Raw genomic sequence first — 18,255 nt, 5'->3', positions numbered from 1 at the left:
AAAGGACCTCAACAAATTTAAAATAATAAAATAATAAGATGTCTTATAACTTTATATTGTCACTAGAGATTAAAAAAAAGTTTATATGAGTAAAACAAATTTATTTAAAATTTTTGTGATGTTTTATTTTTTTGTAACACTTAACAAACAAGCATATTCTTCATAAGCATATACTTGACCCCAAAAAAATGTAGATAATGTTTATGATGTCTTTTGAAGAATTTAAATAAGAGGATTTACTTATTTATTTAAATTATTTTTATATTATTATAAAAAAAAGTGAAAAAGGAATTGGGTAGGAAATAGACTTCATCTCAAAAAGAAAAACAACCAAAAGTGGGACCGATATAATCTTATTCCAAATAAATGCTCCACCTCAGCACGTGATAACCCGACACGTCAGGAATAACAACAACTTTCCCAAAAATACCCACATACAACAAACAAATAATATTTAATACTAACAATATCCAGGGCAATTTCGTCAATTCAGAACAACCGAACGACTATTATATTTGCCTATTAACGTTTACGTCTCAGTTTCTCTAATCTATATCTTCTATGCCCATCTCTATACTTGTAGCTTTTCCTCTCCTCCCTCGTCGTCTTCTTTCATATTTATTCAATCATTATTTTTTCTCATCCGATTCTTCATTATCGACTCACCGAGCTCAGCAATCGGACCCTAAACTCTGTCAAAACGAGGTCGTACAGGGAAGAATTCGAAGTAGCTCTGGAGTCATCGAGCAATTTGGGTCATCTTGGTATTGTTATATGTCTTATTTTCGGTGTCATTTATTGCTAATTTAGCCCTATTTTTATGAATTAGGTTTTTCGTTGACTGAATTTTTGTTTTTGTTGGTGGAGCAGAGTATGGCAAGAAGTAGATGGCTTATATTGGTGATATTTACATGTTTATTTGTTTTTTCAGAAGGAAGAGGTAATTTTTGCATAGAATTTCACCAGTATTTATTTTTCTTTAACGATATATGAGGCTATTTAATCAGTGCTTATATATATGTATAATATAGTTTTTAGTTTGCTGAACAATGTTTTCTGACTTCTATATGGATTACTCTCATGGCTTGTGATTGCTTTTATGATTCTGCATTTTCCTGTGGAATTTCATTTTCATTTGGACTTATTTATTAGGGATTTTCGGAAAGTTGGGTTTAGATTATTGGTATATATAGTAATATTTGTCGAATTTGAAATCGGTTATTTTGATATTGTTGGGTAGGTGGAGAAAATAGTTAGGTTTTGCTTCATCTGATTGCTTTTTTACTTTTGGACTGTTTTACAAAAAAATTATACCCATTATGGGTTCCTCGAGTAATTTTTGTTCTATACTGGTTTAGCTTACTTTTTTAGTTTGTTGCAATTCGTGTATATGCTTTGTAACAGAGGTTTTATGTTCGAATTGCAGGATTCAAGGGCAAGCGTACGCATCATACTCCAGCCTATAATCATACCCTTACTACTATATTAGTGCATTATGCTTCTGCGGTAACTTTTTGTTCTTCTTTCTTTCCGTTAACTGTTTCAAATGTATAAGGGGGATTTAGTTTCCAAATTGAGTGTCCTTAAATATGCACTCCCTACCTTCACCTTTTATATATTATGTGTACTTGACGTGGATAGAAGCAGCGCCAAGGAGATTTTTTAAAGTTGTTTCAAGTGACATAGAAATTAGGTGTCTGTCGCAGCCATTTCCTTTTTGCTGGTTTTGAATTATCATGTCATTTATCTTGGCTAGGTCTACTCCATTGATGGGCTGCTCGAATGAGTAACCAAGTATTTTTATAAGCTTCTAGTGGTACAAGACACGAGTCAAAACTCAAAATGTGATAAATCATGTTGGTTTAGTTTCTGGATTTAAGCCAAACTATGCGTGCTTGATATTTAATTTGAATTTTTTAGTTTGATTTAGCACTTTCATCAATTCTATCAGATTTGAATGACTCAGAAGATGCTTTTGCTCTTACAGGTGTACGTTTCTGATCTGACAGAGCTTTTTTCTTGGACTTGCGCAAGATGTGATGGGGTAACTGAGGTACTTGAATTTATAATAATTGTTCGTTTACATATATGTAAGCTTGTGAAGTGTAAGATTAATACTTCACTCTTCCTTAGCTTGAAGAGGGTACCACATCATGTCGTATTCCAAATTTGTTTGTCTAATCGTCATTCCAATGAAAACAGGGATTTCAAATGATTGAACTAGTTGTTGACATCCAGAACTGCTTACAGGTGTGTTATCGTTGACTTACCTTTTTGTTTCTTTTGATAAGAAGGCTTTCCTGGTTTAGAGTTCTTCTATCTGTTAGAAATATACTGACAGTCTCACTTCATGCTCTGATATTTGTTATGACTAACTTCGACAGGCGTTTGTTGGAGTGGCAGAAGATCTTAACTCTGTCATAATTGCATTCAGAGGAACTCAGGAGAACAGGTAGAATTTTATAATGCTGTAAATACAAATGACATTTCTGCTGAGCTACACCTTTGAGCTAATTTGCTGCATTAAGGGAGACATACTGATATCTGTTACATACAAGGAATACAGTTAACAACAATAATGAAAATAGAATTTTAGGGATCGTAGATTAGAAATGATGGGTTGTTGCTTGTTAGAGCATCTCCATTGCAGTGCTAAATCTGTGTTGCAATGCTATATATAATTGTAGCATTTGAAAAATAAAAATTTCCAATCCTCTCTTAAAACTTTTGCCAAATTTAGCACAACAATGAATGAATGTTTTTTTTTTTAAAATTACTATCCTGCCATTAAAATATATTTTGAATACATAATTTTAATTATTATTAAGTTGGATTCTTTAACTTTTTTAGTTATTTATTTAAAATTAATGATTCAATAAACATTTAATTGAGCAGTGTTGATATTTTTTTTAATTTCGAATAACATTTTAAATAGAATTGTGCATTGGAGCACAATACTAAAATGATGTCATAAATATATATTTGCTTACTTTTTGTATCAAATTTAGTACTGTATTTGGCACATGCATTGGAGATGGTCTTATGTTGGTAGCATGTTGTTTACCTTTTGAATATAATGGTAGTAAGGATTATTTTGGTTCTGTTGTCTTTAATGAATGCATAGAGAGCTTGATTTCTCATGAGATTTAATAGAAAAATGATATGTATTAAAATTAGTAAATATTTTTTATAAGTTTGGTTCAAATCTCTTCTTAGGTCGTGTTTGATTTATTGGTTGACTGTATGACAGCATACAGAATTGGATTGAAGACTTATTTTGGAAACAGCTTGATATTGATTACCCCGGCATGCCTGATGCAATGGTGTGGTTTACAGGAAATTTCTCATGTTTTGAAGTTTTTCCCGGGCTTAATGGTGTATTAATTCATAACCTCATTGTTCTAGGTACACCATGGATTTTATCATGCTTACCACAATACAAGCATACGCCCTGCAATCCTAAATGCCGTTAAAAGAGCGCAGGATTACTATGGAGATATTAACATTATTGCAACTGGGCATTCGATGGGAGGAGCCATGGCTGCCTTCTGTGGACTCGATCTAATAGTATGATGAATTATCTATTTCTACAACCATTAGAGCTTATTTGCAGCATTTTTGTTCATCTGGAACTTTTAGGTTTATGCTAATTTTCTGATGAGTGACTTTATTTATTATCAGGTCAATTGTAAAGCTCAGAATGTCCAGGTGGTAACATTTGGACAACCTCGCATTGGGAATGCAGTTTTTGCAACATACTACAGCAAACTTTTACCAAACACAATACGAGTAACAAATGGACATGATATTGTGCCTCATTTGCCTCCATACTATTATTATTTCCCCCAGAAAACCTACCACCACTTTCCAACAGAGGTAATGGTCTGTCTGGAGAAGTAAAGTTTGTGTGTGCACTGCAGCATGGTGGTTAGTCGGTGAACTAGATCTTGGTAGCCTAGATTTAGATTCTCTAATGTGTATATTTTACTTATATTTATGACATTATAGAAAATATGTCTAGTATTTATGCATCACTCTAGTGCTGACATCAACAACAGCCTTTTTATTATTATGATGTGAAAGCTCTTCCCTTCTAGGCCAGAAATAGTATTCTTTTGTTTAGTGACGTGTTTAATTGTGTTTATTATTAGGTATGGCTTCATAACATTGGATTGGAAAGTCTTATTTATACAGTTGAGAAAGTTTGTGATAGTTCAGGGGAAGATCCAACCTGTAGCAGGTAATCTTTTTTACTTTTTTTTTCTTCTATTAATGGCAGTTGATAGATTCCACAAAATTTCCCTAATGGTTTCTAATTCAGATTCTCAAGTTTCAACTTATATCCAACATCTTCACATCTTCTAATATTAGGAATTGCTCGAGTAAAAATACCAAACTAGAATAGAAGTTTACAATGACAATTTTATCTGAGAAGATGCTTCAACTTCTTGGGAACTTGTACAGGTCAGTGAGCGGGAACAGCATCATAGACCATGTGAATTATTTTGGTGTTGATTTAAAGGGCTCGGCATTTCGATCGTGTAGAATTGTGATGGATCATGGTTTGATAGACTACAGCAGAACAGATGTTGAAGGAAATTTTGTTCTGTCCAGAGATCCTGCGACTCCTGTGATCAAACTAAATACACTGTCAGATGCTGGGGGCAACCATGTTTGAAGTTTATGATCTGGTTCGCGAACCATTTCTCTCTTCTGATAGCCTGAGACTCCTGAGAGGTCAGTTATGGTTTTATCTCCTTGTCATCTAATCATGATTTCTTTTGAGTTTTTCAGAAGCCATGGTTGATGAAACTGACTGATAGGTTTGAGGGGACTGAAGGGAATTTGTATATATAATCGTGTTTGTACATCTTTGTTATGCCACTTGGGGAACGGTATGAACAGTGACTGCTGGTACTATTGACGATTAAATTCAATGTTTGTAATGCAACGTATATAAATTGTAAATAATTAATTGTTTGTTATGACATGTGAGTTTGTTATAACAAGGACATGGGGTAATTACTCTTGTTTCACACATGCTCTTCTCTTTTAATAATGACAATTACAAAGCTCAAAACTTGCACGACATGGATGAAATGTTCGAGTGTTGTAAATTAGAAGCTTAAACAAATATAATATGGCCATCTATTAGATGAAGTCATCAGGTTCTAATACATATGATTGAGTTATTTCATCTTAATGACACATAGTTTTGTCAAGTTTGAGATGTGAAGGATTTATTTAGTTAAATAACTTTCATTAGAAAATTTTCATCCAGAGATACAAAAATAAAATTTAAAGTACATCAATATTATCAGATAAGCCGATTGAAGAATTTCAACTACAAATATAATTGATTAGACTGTGAATGCCTAATAGAACAAATTCTACATTCTGCATTTTCATTTTGGCATTTCTTTTTTAGAAAAATTAACCCTTCACAAAGGATCATTATTATATAATACAAAATATATAAATTCTAGTAGAGCAAATTCCACATTTTCATTTTGTCAAACAAGTAGAGATAGGTCTGGATAATCTAGACTGATTATTTTTGGGTCTGGATTGAGGGTGGCAGAGAAGTGATACCACTTAGGTCTCGAGTTCAATCCCTATTCCTACTAATGTATATCTATATAGATATAAATGACTTAGAAAAGAAAAGAAAGTCTCTTCGTTCAACGTTCCCCTTTTGATGTTGTTGGGGACTTGGCATTTTCTCGAGTGAAGTAATTACTTATTGATTGTATGCAATTTGAAAAAATTTGATTTCATTTTGATTATAGTGATTTTTAAAATTTTATTATGAAAATTGATTTTAGTGTTGCCTCAAATCATTATATATAGCAAACGGGCAAAACAATTAAATGGTCAAGTCTGGGGCACACAAAGAGTTACCAAATATGGATAACAATACTACTTGATGATATTCATTGGTAGCGCAGCACTATAAGCACAAAATTTTAACAAGCATTTTCAACAAGACCACTTATAAAAACAACATCAACATTTAACATACAGAAGAACAAAAGTAACATTAAAAAAAATCCTTGCATATTTTTCTTTGCCAATATCCTAAATAGTATTGTCCTCTTCATGTTGTCTTCAATTCCTTTTTCGTCAACCAACCACACGCTTCTGTAAAAACCGAAACCTTTTTTTTTAATTAATTTCTTCTTAAAAAAATAATAATGGCTCCACCAAAAAATAATAAAAATTATTAAACTAAAATACTATACCTCCTCATCGTTCTGATTAGTGCTCTTCACTTCTTCAGCAATCTTCAAATCTTTTTCTTCCACCTTGGTCGCTTCCACTTCTTCTTTCACCAAATTCTCCTCCACATTGACAGCCTTTGCTGTACATTCACACACACATATAAGTCATTTTTATGGCCTAATAATTAATCTGAGTCAAGTCCAAAACATATTCAAACATATATATAATAACGGTTAACCATAAAACAAAGAAGATTTTCAAATTCTATATGTTTGAATATATACAAACCATTTTCTTTCTCATCAGCAGCTTGTGTAACTACTACAGCTGCTTTAAGATCTTGATTATTAGCATGATCCCTATCCTGATCATCATGATGATCAGGACCCAAAACTGAAGCATCTTTGTTAAGTTCAGCCCCAGCTCCATGGCGAGGAGTATTGTACTCAGATTTGCCAGACTGTCCTTCGGAAATGATCATATCAATCCCCAATTCCTCATCTTTCCTTGAAGAGAAGAAACGATTTGGAGAATCTCTCCCTACCTCTCTTCCAACTACCACAACATCATCATCATCATTAATCTTTTCTTTCTTATTCTTCTCATCATCATCTCTTAGCAAAACATCATTCTCCTCCTCTTCCTTCATGGCCTCCTCAGAATCGCCGCCCTTAACGGCGCTCTGGCTAACTTGATCAGCAGCTGCATTAGGCGGGTTTTCGTGAACGGTTTCTATGTCTTTGGCGCTGCTGCTGCACTTGGCCGTGATACTATTATCAGATTTCTTGCGGTGGAGGATGGTGTTTCCTGTTGCGACGTCATGTTTTGATTCCCCACAACCCATTTTGAATATGATGATGAAGAAGAATAACTCTCTCCCTTTGTAAATAAATATTATTGGGAGAGAAAGATGAAACTATATATTAATTATACAATATTAATGTTGGAATAAATTTCTTGTGTTGTTGGGGTTATATAGTACCATACCATAGGCCTAGGGATAATCTTTGTGTGTTTGGAGCTGGCCATTGCGATGGCTTTTTGCATGCATTCATGCATATGGATGGATACGTTGTGTTCTTTGGCTGTCCTATGACTGCTAATTAAAGAAACCGTTTTTATCCCTTTTTTGGGGATTATTAATTCAGTCAAGCTATCATCAATATAAGGGTGTATTTTTAGGCAATAGTAAGTAAATGCTGTCAGGCTGTCATATACATACGCAAATGCACTGAATTTATTTATTTATATTTAAGAAGCATTTCATTATGTTTTGTAGATATTTGTATTCATATAATTAAAGGTTAGCAATCAGATACAATTATAAATAATGCTAAATAATATATTTTTTTTACTCTGAACTATTACCCCGAATTTTTTGGAAATATATACTTCCTCACGTTATTATATAAAATAGGATTTTGGTCTAGCTAATTTTGCACAGGAAAGTTTGATCTTGCTTTTGATCTCGCACTTTGGTTGCTGTCATTGTTATATCAATGTATAATTAAAAATAAAAAATTAATATATTCTTATTAAAAATGATTAATCAATTAAAAAAATCATTAAACTATTCAAAACAACAAAATTAAAGAATATGAACACCAAAACCATAATTAGAAAAAAAAATTGTATTAACCAAGTCAATTTTTAATTCTCTCATTTTGATTCTTCAAGAACAATATTACCACTATTAACCTTTCAACTATTCACGTTAGTATATAACAAAGTCAATTTGTCATTCTCTCATTTTGATTCTTCAAGAACAATATCATTCATTTTTTTTTTTCAAATTTGGATTGTGGCATTTCTCCCCTACCCCTGCAATTTTTTCAGTTACGGACCAGCCTTCTCCTCCACCTGGTCATCCTCATCTCACCCACCCGCTCAATCGTCTTCTCCCCTACAACATCATTTTTTTTTTCCAGATTTGGACCAAAAATCTTCTTCTCGATCGCCCAGCATCATATTGTGTGCAATAGTCTTCTCCCACGCAAACCACGTAGAAGCCCCAGCCCAGCCCCTCACCGATCTCGCTCGACTCTAAGCCCAATCCTATCAACTGCAGAAGCCCCAACCCAGCACCGTTGTTTTACCTCACCCAAGCCTAGCCCTGCCGTTTTCCTTTACCTCGAGCCCAACCCTGTCGTTTTCCCTCAATCTCGAGCCTAGCCCTATCGATCTCGCCCCAATCTTGTCGTTCTTGCCCCAGATTTGCAAAGAAGAAGAAGAAGATAAGTGTCAAAGAAAGGAAGGAGAAGAAGAAGTGAATTTTATTTTAGTAAATTTTATTATTAATCATATTTTTAATCTTTAAATATTTAAAAGAGTAAATGACTGCTAAAATAATAATTGTTTTATTTTTATACTAACTTTTTTTACATTAAATATAATTAATATTTTTAAAATATTATATTTTTATACTTAAAATATATTTAATATTTTTAAAATATTGTATTTTTATATTTATTTTGATAAATAATAATAAAAAAATATATAATTTAATTATTTTTTAAAATTTAAATTATTTTTTCTTTTTTAATCTTTCTCAAAATAACTATTTTAAATTAAACATTAATAAAAATGATTTAAATAATTACAAATTTATATATTTTCATCAATTTAAAATATAAATTTTTTAAAAAAAATAAAGGAAAAATATAAGTTTTAATTATTTTGATTACTTTTACTAATCTGTTTTTTTTATTATTTCGAAAGTGAAAATGTTGACTGTGTTTTTAGCCAATGACGTGAGAACGTCAATAACGACAAACATTCAAGAGAATTTAAACGACACAGACAGTTTAATCAAGAAAAGTAGATAACACACAAGATTTTATAGTGGTTCAGCCCCGTTCAGTCGGTAATAGCCTAATCCACTTAGATATTTTATTACTTTATCTACACTCAAGATCAGATGAACCAGTGTCAACTGAGTTTCTTCAGTGTAAATTTTCAGGAATACAAAAAAGGGGTTCTCTCTCAAGGAAAACGTACTTTCTCTCTCTAGAACTCAGACCAAATCTCAAATTGCCAAAAGTCTTTTCATGATCCCATTAACCCTCTATTTATAGGCTTGGGATCCTAAACTGATATCCCCTAAGATCGGGATATTCTATTATTTATATTATATTTAAATTACACAAAATATTCAAAATACAACAGATTCCTCAATTTGAGTGAGGAATGAGAGATTCCCGCGATGCCCAGACCCATTCTTGCTGAAGCCGTTTCTGGGAATTTGACATAGTTTGGTCCATTTGTTTGATGAATTTCTTCTTCTGATCGGACATATGCATGCTGGACACATGCATATGGACCATACCCCTTACTCTCCTCGGACCAAGATCCGACCACACCTTCTTTGGTTCTCCTTGGATCAAGGTCCGAGCTACACCTTCCTTGGCTCTCCTCGGACTAAGGTCCGAGCCACATCTTTTGGGTACTCCTCGGACCAAGGTCCGAGCCACACCTTGGCTCTCCTCGAACCAAGGTCCGAGCCACACTTCATGGGGCTTCTCCTCGGATCATGGTCCGACCGGACCTCTTGGTGTGCCCTCCTCGAACCAAGGTCCGACCCCATCTCTTAGGGCCTTCCTCGGATCATGGTCCGATCAGACCACTTGGTGGCTTCTCCTCGGACTAGGGTCCGAACACATGCATGGGCTTCTCCTTAGACGTGGCCCGACTGGACCTCTTGGAGTGCCCTCCTCGGACTAAGGTCCGAGCACATCACTTGTGCCCCTCCTCGGATCAAGGTCCGACCGGATCTCTTAGCCCAAGTATTCTCCTTGGGCGTATTTGGCTTGGTTATAACATCTCTCAAGCAGTCCAAACTCTTCACTGATGTATTGGGCTACTGCTAAGCCAGATCACCCAATTAATCCATGCCACTTGTCAATTTTATTGCCACATCATCATTTTCAAATTTTGGGATAACATTTGCCTCCCAAGTTTATTATATGATACATTCACATAATAAAAATTTTCTCCACAGTTGACGGCATTATATAAAAAATAATTGTTCATCTCCATGCAGCAGACCACAACTTATAGGCCACGATCACTGCAAAAAACTGCCCATGATCGTGGGGAGAAAAAATAGTCCCGGAATGCCAGGGTCCAAAAATAAATAATAACTCCCACTTTTTTCCTTTAAATAATCCCCACTCTTACACATTTTTCTTCACACAAGCAAATCACATTTTTTTAAAAAACCTCTCTTCTTCTTTCTTCTCTCTTGGCCGAAACCCCAAGGTTTCTCTTCTCTTTGGCCGAATCTTCAAGGACTTCAAGGACTTCAAGCAAGTCAAAGGTTCTCCAACCTTGAGTAAGTCTTCTTCTCCATGCTTGTTATTTTTTTAAAAAATTTGATGAAAAACCCATGCCATGGCCGAAACCCCTTTGATAGTTTTTTTTTTCTTGAATTTGTTGATGAATCTCATATGAATGCTTGTATAATGTGTTGGTTTGTTGGGTTTTGAGGATGTTTGTGCTATGGGTATCCCAACATTACCTTTAATTTCATAGGAATTTCAAGAAAAATGGGTTGATTTGATATAAATCATGAGTATGGGTTTTGGGGTTTTTGATAGCATAGAGGGTTTTTAAGAACATGAAAAAACTTTTCCACTTCCATGTTTTGATCTAGTTTTTGTATGTATGGATGAATAAATGTGTTTATGCTAGGGAATCTAGGGCTTTGCTCTTATGGTTTGGGTTTTATGGTTAAAGTTGGGGTATGAAAAATGGGTAGATTAAGGAAGTGGCCGATCGGCCACTTAAAATTCTGGGCAAACATGTGGTCCGATCGGACCACATTTATACTCCTCGGACGCCCATGTCCGATTGGACATCATGGGCTGCTTGGTGCTGGGCTCCTCGGAGGTGCATGGCTCGGACTCGCACGGGGCTAGGCTCTTCGGACCCAAGTGGTAGCTGCTCAGATGGACATTCCCTCGGACGCGTCTTCTTGGGTGTTTAGGCATCCGAGCAGATGCACCAGGCACAGCCCCTCCTCGGATCAAGCATGTGGTCCGATCGGACCACATTTAAACCCCTCGGCCTTCTTCATCTCCTCGGACGAACCTTGCTCCTCGGACCCAAGTGTCCACTTGGACACACACAGCTCCTCGGCATGCACACACGCACACATGGGTGCTAGCCTCTTCGGACAACCCCAAAATTTTCCATTCATGCTGATTTTAGTGACCTTAGATACTTCAAGTACTTTTTAGGCACATTTAGGCACTCTTAGGCACTAAGATTATTTTTTCCCATGTGTGCTATATTTTTACTACTTAGATAAATTTTCCTAAGTATAAAAACAAATTTTATTCTTGTTGAATTTTCTCTGTATGGTTACTCACCTCCCCATTTTTTATTTATTTTTGTAGATGAATCGCTCTGATTATAGGAGAGGTGACAACCATACGGACACCGACACATCCATCTCGTAGTCAATTGAGACTCCTCAGAACAGCGATTCCTCATCAAAATCGTCCACCAGTTGTACCCCAGAGGACCGCCTTCGCCGCTTCAAGCAGATCCTTCCCCGCTCAGCCTTGTACCTTCTCCACGAGGAACCGTTTCTTCAACAAGCTTCCCAGTCGACGATGAGGGTGAAGAAATCTAACAGACTTCCCCAGGACCAAGATCCACAAGTTGCCCGCAGAGCGGTGCAGAAGGTGGTGGAGCGCAGTCACGCCCGCACTGCAACTCCTTCAAGAGAACCCTCTCAGAAGTTTGCCACTGTGATCCAGAACTTGGCCGTTCAAAAGCCACGGAAGGGGGGAGGAGAAGAACCTTCCTGGTTCATTGCCGAAGCTTCAAAGCTTAATCCCGCGTCGTTCCACAAACACATCGAGGCTTTGGGTTTGAGTGGGGCGAACGTGATATGCCCGGGCTCACACCAAAGAGCCAATAGGCCTGGTGGAGCATACTGCGCCTGGTCTAGGCGTCATGTCTACGCCGGAGCGACACTTCCATTACATCCCTACTTCCGATCTATAGCGGACTATTTCAATGTCTCCCCATTCCAGATTGCACTGAATGGGATCCAGGCATTGTCTGCATTATACATTCTCTACTTCCTGCATGGTTGGGACAAGCCTACCCCTCACGAGGTGCATTACTTATTTGACTTCAGGACCAATCCCACCCACAACAACACGGGCTTCTTCCACCTCTACCACAGGCAAAGGAGGACTACATACCTTAGTGGTATCTCTCACAAATCGAACCGCGGGAAGTATTACAAAGAATATTTCCTTACATCGGACATTAAGGCCAACAACTTGGCCTTTACACATGCGGGTCCATTCCAGCGACCCTTGCCTACTGAAGGGATGTTCAAACGAGCAGAGATATTGGCTAGCATGAGTCCTGGGGAGAAAGATGTGAAAAAATTGGTCATTGTAGACTACCTACAGATGGTGGGCCTGATACTGTGCGACCAAGATATGGTGGTGGAAAGTACCACCGGGGAAAATAATACAACTGATCAGTCCAATGCGGGCACGGAGATAGTGACTGACCAGTTTTCTCCTGGACCCTCTCCGCTTTCTCATAGGCCTGGAGACCTTGTCATTAGGGAGCCTCAGCCTCAGCCTCAGCGCAGATCTGCTATTCCCGCTCAGTCTGGGAAAGGAAAGGCCATCCAGATTGAGAGAGAACTCAGCTCATCTTCGGACGACGAGGACGAGTTCATTGACCAGATGCTCAACTCAGGTCTAGTAACCATAGGAATACATTTAATAACTTGGTGATTCGAGACTAACAAAATTGTAGTAGTAATATACTCATCTACATTTTATTATGTTTATATCTCTAACAACTTTGTGTTTTCCTCTATTGCAGATCCAGACATGTTCAGGCAGTGCATTGCTTCTGCTCCAAAGAGGAAAGCTGGCGATGGAAGTGGCTCCACGCCCCCGAGGAAGATTCCAAAGGCAGTGCCGCCCAGCCGAGGGAGAAAACCCGAGGGGTCGACCACACTCCCACCGTTAACTCCTTCGTCACTTCCTCCATCAGCGAGCCTAACTCTCCCAGGCCCGCCTAGCCCGAGCGAGGCACTCTGAGCTGCTGATACCAAGCTCAGGGGGTCAGCTGATCAGACCCTCCGCGATGCATCAACGATTCAAGACTTTGAATCTCTTCCTCGACTTAGTGTCGATGCTGTCCTAGATAGAGGGATTGCTCAACTGACACACGTAAGTACTTCACCATAAGATAGATTGTTACTTACGTTAATGATTTGTAGTAACTTTTTGTTTTTCATGCAGACGCTTATGACCTTCTGTCACGCCCAGCAGCGGTCAGTTGATTACAAGGAGTTGATCAAGGTACTAAATGATCAATTGGTGGAGGCCCAAGCTAAAGTAGAGACTCTAACTGCCTCAGAAAAAGACTCCAAATCCATGTTGGAGCAGGCGGAGAAGACCGTGGTTGAACGGGATGAGTCTCTTAGGAGACTATCTGATGAGAATCAGCAGCAAGCTCAAACCAACCAGTCCTTGACCGCTCAACTGGAGAAGCTGACCCTTGAGAATAAGGAGTTAGCTCGTGAGAATGAGGGACTAATCAGCGAGAATGAAGAATTGAAACAAGAGAAGGAGTCTAATTTAACTCGCTACGAGGAGGCTAGCTTCGACTGCTTTTATCAGGTCTGGAAACTGAATAAACCTCTCAAGCTCGATTTTTTCACCAAGGAGGTTCAAGCAGAGGAGCTTGCTAGATGAGAAGCAAGGGCTGCTGAGGAAGCTGCCAATCCTCCTGGGCCTACACCCGCCTCCTCTACATTATCACTCCGAGCAAGAGGAGCAGCTGAAGCCGAGGAGGGGGTTGATCAACCCACCAGAGCAGCACGCCAGTGACTCCTCATCCTGCTAGAGCACATCTGCATGACTAGTTGTAGTCTTACTAGTTTTTATCATAGTTTGTTTTATTTTGTATACTTTTGCTCGTGTGATTGAGCAATTTGACACTTGCACTTTACTTTTCTTTTTTGACTTAGCTCTAAACTTTTAAGTCTTTATTGTGAATAGTAAAGTTCCTAAATGCCTTAAATTTCACATGAGTATTTAGTTTTCTAACTTAGAAATTCTACACATTTCATAAGTCCATACTAAATATACTTCCTCATGCTCTTCTTGCTCTAACTTTTTATGAGCATAACTTATATTATTACACGAATATCTATTTCTAACTTAATTTTTTTTTTAAATTCTAAGTTACTTAAGCTTTGTCAAACAAGTTAGCTTAATGGCCTTTTTAGACTTCCAAATTTACAAGTCAGCCCAAAATAGATATCTTTGCTCGTGCTCTTATTGCCTGTGTTAAAGTACAAACCAGTATACCCTATGTGCCCCCCAAGTGATTGAGGGTTGAAAAATCCTTGATCACTTGCTACTTGACCGAATTTGTCCGAGCAGTTACTACTCGTGAAACACATAAAATATACAAACATATTTCAGTAGTTGACCACTACAAAACATTATTTAAACGTTGGTCATTCATCTCATGATACCGACCAGTTGAACACTGTCCGGTATATATTTACACTTAGTTTTTAGAAGACCTGTTTTGTTTAAATAATAATGACAGTTGAAGACTGCCAAGCAAGAATAATCAACACATATGCAAGATTTGTAGCAAGATTCGACCACGCTGCACGTGATCTCTTTTATTACTCGTAATAATAAATGACAAAACATGTCTAACAACGAGTTCCAAACAAAATAACATTATTCAAAATAATGTGACTGGGTAGCAAATAACCAGTTCACAAACAAAAAACTTAAATAACAAGTTAAGCACTTGATACAAAGATACTACTCTGCAAGCAGTATTTATTGATAATATTTTCTCAAGTGCTCGCCATTCCAGTAGTTCCTGATCAGCTCTCCATTTAACCGAGCAAGCTTGTAGGTGCCAGGTGGCAAGACTTGCTCAATTTGATACGGTCCCTCCCAGTTTGGTCCTAGCACACCAGCTGCTGGATCTCTTACAAACACCTTTCTGAGGACCAAATCTCCGACCTAGAACTTTCGATCTCGCACTTTGGAATTGAAGTAGCGCGCCACCTTTTGCTGATGAGCAGCAACTCTCAGGTTTGCCTCCTCTCTTCTCTCCTCGAGGAAGTCCAAGGATTCTGCTAGCAACTGATGATTCTCCTCTTGGTTGTACATAGTTCTTCTATGAGATAGTGGGTCTATCTCCACAGGTAACATGGCCTCATACCCATATGCCAAAGAAAATGGGGTATGACCAGTTGTCGTTCGAGCAGTAGTCCTATATGACCAAAGGACTTCTGGTAATTCTTCTGCCCAAGCACCCTTAGCTCGCTCCAGGCGCTTTTTCAGAGTGTCCTTCAATGTCTTGTTTACTGCTTCAACCTGCCCATTGGCTTGCGGATGGGATACCAAGGAGAAACTTTTTGTGATGCCATGCTGAGTGCAAAAATCGGTAAATATGTCGCTATCAAATTGGGTGCCGTTGTCAGACACTATTTTCTTAGGCAGACCATAGCGACATATTATGTTCTTAACCACAAAGTCCAATACTTTCTTCGAAGTGATCGTGGCTAATGGTTCGGCCTTAGTCCACTTAGTGAAATAATCTACTGCAACCACCGCAAACTGTACTCCTCCTTTTCCTTTGGGCAACTTCCCGATCAGATCAATACCCCACACTGCAAAAGGCCATGGACTTTGCATTTTCTTCAAGACATTTGGGGGTGCTCTGGGCACTTTAGAAAATCTTTGGCATTTGTCACACCTCCTCACGTATTCCATAGAGTCCTCGTTCATGGTAGGCCAGAAAAATCCTTGCCTCAAGATCTTTTTAGATAGACTCTGGCCCCCAGCATGATCTCCACAAAACCCTTCATGCACCTCAGCTAATAAACTCTTTGACTGGTCGGGTGTTATGCACCTGAGTAGAGGTAAGGAATACCCTCTTCTATACAACACCCCCTCCACCATGGTGTACCTAGCAGCTTGCCTCATAATCTTCCTTGCTTCATTACGTTCCACTGGGAGGATCCCTTGCTCAAGGTAAGCAATGATGGGAGTCATCCAGGTGTCGGCTATCGTGATCGGCATGGCCTCTTGTTTATCAATGCTTGGCTCCACCAAGTATTCTACCGGTACTATATTCAGAGTTTCGGCGTCTTTTGCATTAGCAAGCTTTGCTAGAGCATCTGCATTAGAGTTATGCTCCCGTGGTACTAGCCTGATGGTATACTCCTCGAACTGTGTTAGTAGATCTTTGGTCTTGTTTAAGTATGCCACCATGCGTAGGCCCCTTGCCTGGTATTCCCCCAATACTTGGTAGACCACCAATAGGGAATCTCTATTTATTTCCACCAACCGGGCATGTACATCTCTAGCCAGTTGCAAGCCTGCTAGGAGGGCCTCATATTCCGCCTCATTGTTAGAAGCATTAAATCCGAATCTCAGTGCACAATGAATTCGGTGCTTCTCTGGTGTGACTAATATAATCCCAGCTCCTGAATGATGCTCATTCGACGACCCATCAACAAACAGTTGCCAAGTAGGAATTTCTTCTTTCTGCCCAGTTACACTTTCTTGCTGGTCGGGAACATCAGCGATTCCGGTACATTCAGCGATGAAATCTGCCAAAGCTTGGCCTTTAATAGCAGTCCTCGGCTGGTACTTGATTTCAAATTGGCCTAGCTCAACCTCCCATTTAAGTAGCCGACTAGACGACTCCAGCTTCTGTAAGACTTGGCGTAGAGGCTGGTCACTAAGGACCTTAATGGGGTGTGCTTGGAAGTATGGCCGCAATTTTCGTGATGCAAGTACCAAGCAGTAAGCCAACTTTTTGATCACGGGATACCGGGATTCCGCTCCTATCAATCGCTTGCTAACATAATACACCGGGTGCTGCACTATATCCTCCTCACGCATTAAGGCAACACTAACAGCATGCTCCGTGACTGCTAGGTACAGAAATAGGTCTTCTCCATCAACTGGCTTAGAAAGAACAGGAGGTTGGGCCAAATGCTCCTTTATGGCCTGGAAAGCTTGTTCACATTCTGCAGTCCACTCAAACTTCTTGCCCCTCTAAGCAGGTTAAAAAATGGGATGCACTTGTCCGTTGATTTCGAAACGAACCTGCTTAGAGCTGCAATCCGCCCAGTCAAGCTTTGAACATCCTTTATTTTAGCTGGAGACTTCATTTCAACGAGGGCCTTGATCTTCTCTGGGTTTGCCACTATTCCTCGGGAGTTCACAATAAACCCAAGAAATTTTCCAGAACCCACTCCAAATGAGCACTTGAGGGGGTTTAACTTCATGCTATACTTTCTCAGTATTGCAAAGCACTCCTCTAAGTCTCGCACGTGCCCTTCAGCTTCCTTTGACTTCACCAGCATATCGTCTACGTACACCTCCATGCTCTTGCCGATCAAGTCACGAAACATACCATTCACCAAGCGCTGATAGGTAGCTCCTTCATTCTTCAATCCGAAGGGCATGACCCTATAGCAGTATAACCCTATATCTGTTCGGAAGCTGGTATGCTCTTCATCAGGAGGATGCATACTGATATGGTTGTACCCCGAATATGCATCCATGAAGGACAATGTTTCATGACCAGAGGTTGCGTCCACCAACTGGTCTATTCTCGGTAAAGGAAAGCAATCATTTGGGCATGCTTTGTTTAGATCAGTAAAATCTACACAAGTCCTCCACTTTCCATTGGGTTTGGGCACCAAAACTGGGTTTGAAACCCAAGCAGGGTAGTATGCCTCTCTGATAAACCCATTCTCCTTCAATCGCTCTACCTCCTCCTTAAGAGCTTTTGCTCGATCCTTGTCAAGCAATCTCCTCTTCTGCTGCACTGCTGGATAGCTTTCATCCACGTTGAGCACGTGGCTGATCACAGTTGGTGAGATACCCACCATATCCTTGTGAGACCAGATGAAGACATCTTGATTCCTTCGCAAGAATTCTATCAGCTGTGCTCTCACCTCAGCTTTCAGCTTTTTTCCAATCTTGACCCCTCTCG

General features: G+C 38.7%; 2 protein-coding genes across 3 annotated transcripts; one reads left to right on the top strand and one right to left on the bottom strand.

Annotated features, from left to right (window-relative positions):
* Window positions 1-544: 544 nt before the first annotated feature.
* Window positions 545-5,038, top strand: LOC133819365 (lipase-like). Of its 2 annotated transcripts, XM_062252590.1 has the most exons (12): window positions 545-764; window positions 871-940; window positions 1,427-1,506; window positions 1,988-2,053; window positions 2,203-2,250; window positions 2,385-2,452; window positions 3,251-3,323; window positions 3,406-3,567; window positions 3,682-3,876; window positions 4,152-4,240; window positions 4,465-4,691; window positions 4,795-5,038. In XM_062252590.1, exons 2-11 carry the CDS (start codon window positions 874-876, stop codon window positions 4,676-4,678), a joined length of 1,062 nt encoding a protein of 353 aa, XP_062108574.1. In that variant the 5' UTR covers window positions 545-764; window positions 871-873; the 3' UTR covers window positions 4,679-4,691; window positions 4,795-5,038. The 2 variants fall into 2 exon arrangements, with proteins under 2 accessions (XP_062108574.1, XP_062108573.1); XM_062252589.1 differs by having other exon boundaries at window positions 4,465-5,038.
* Window positions 5,039-5,903: 865 nt separating this feature from the next.
* On the bottom strand, window positions 5,904-7,159 carry LOC133819364 (uncharacterized). The gene is made up of 3 exons (XM_062252588.1): window positions 6,511-7,159; window positions 6,243-6,361; window positions 5,904-6,141 (listed from the first exon to the last, which is right to left on the bottom strand). Exons 1-3 carry the CDS (start codon window positions 7,064-7,066, stop codon window positions 6,124-6,126), a joined length of 693 nt encoding a protein of 230 aa, XP_062108572.1. The 5' UTR covers window positions 7,067-7,159; the 3' UTR covers window positions 5,904-6,123.
* Window positions 7,160-18,255: the final 11,096 nt, after the last annotated feature.

Source organism: Humulus lupulus, chromosome 2 (assembly GCF_963169125.1).
Source record: "Humulus lupulus chromosome 2, drHumLupu1.1, whole genome shotgun sequence".
Taxonomy (NCBI): domain Eukaryota; kingdom Viridiplantae; phylum Streptophyta; class Magnoliopsida; order Rosales; family Cannabaceae; genus Humulus; species Humulus lupulus.
Note: the sequence above shows the minus strand (reverse complement) of the source record. Positions and strands in the feature narration are given on the sequence as shown.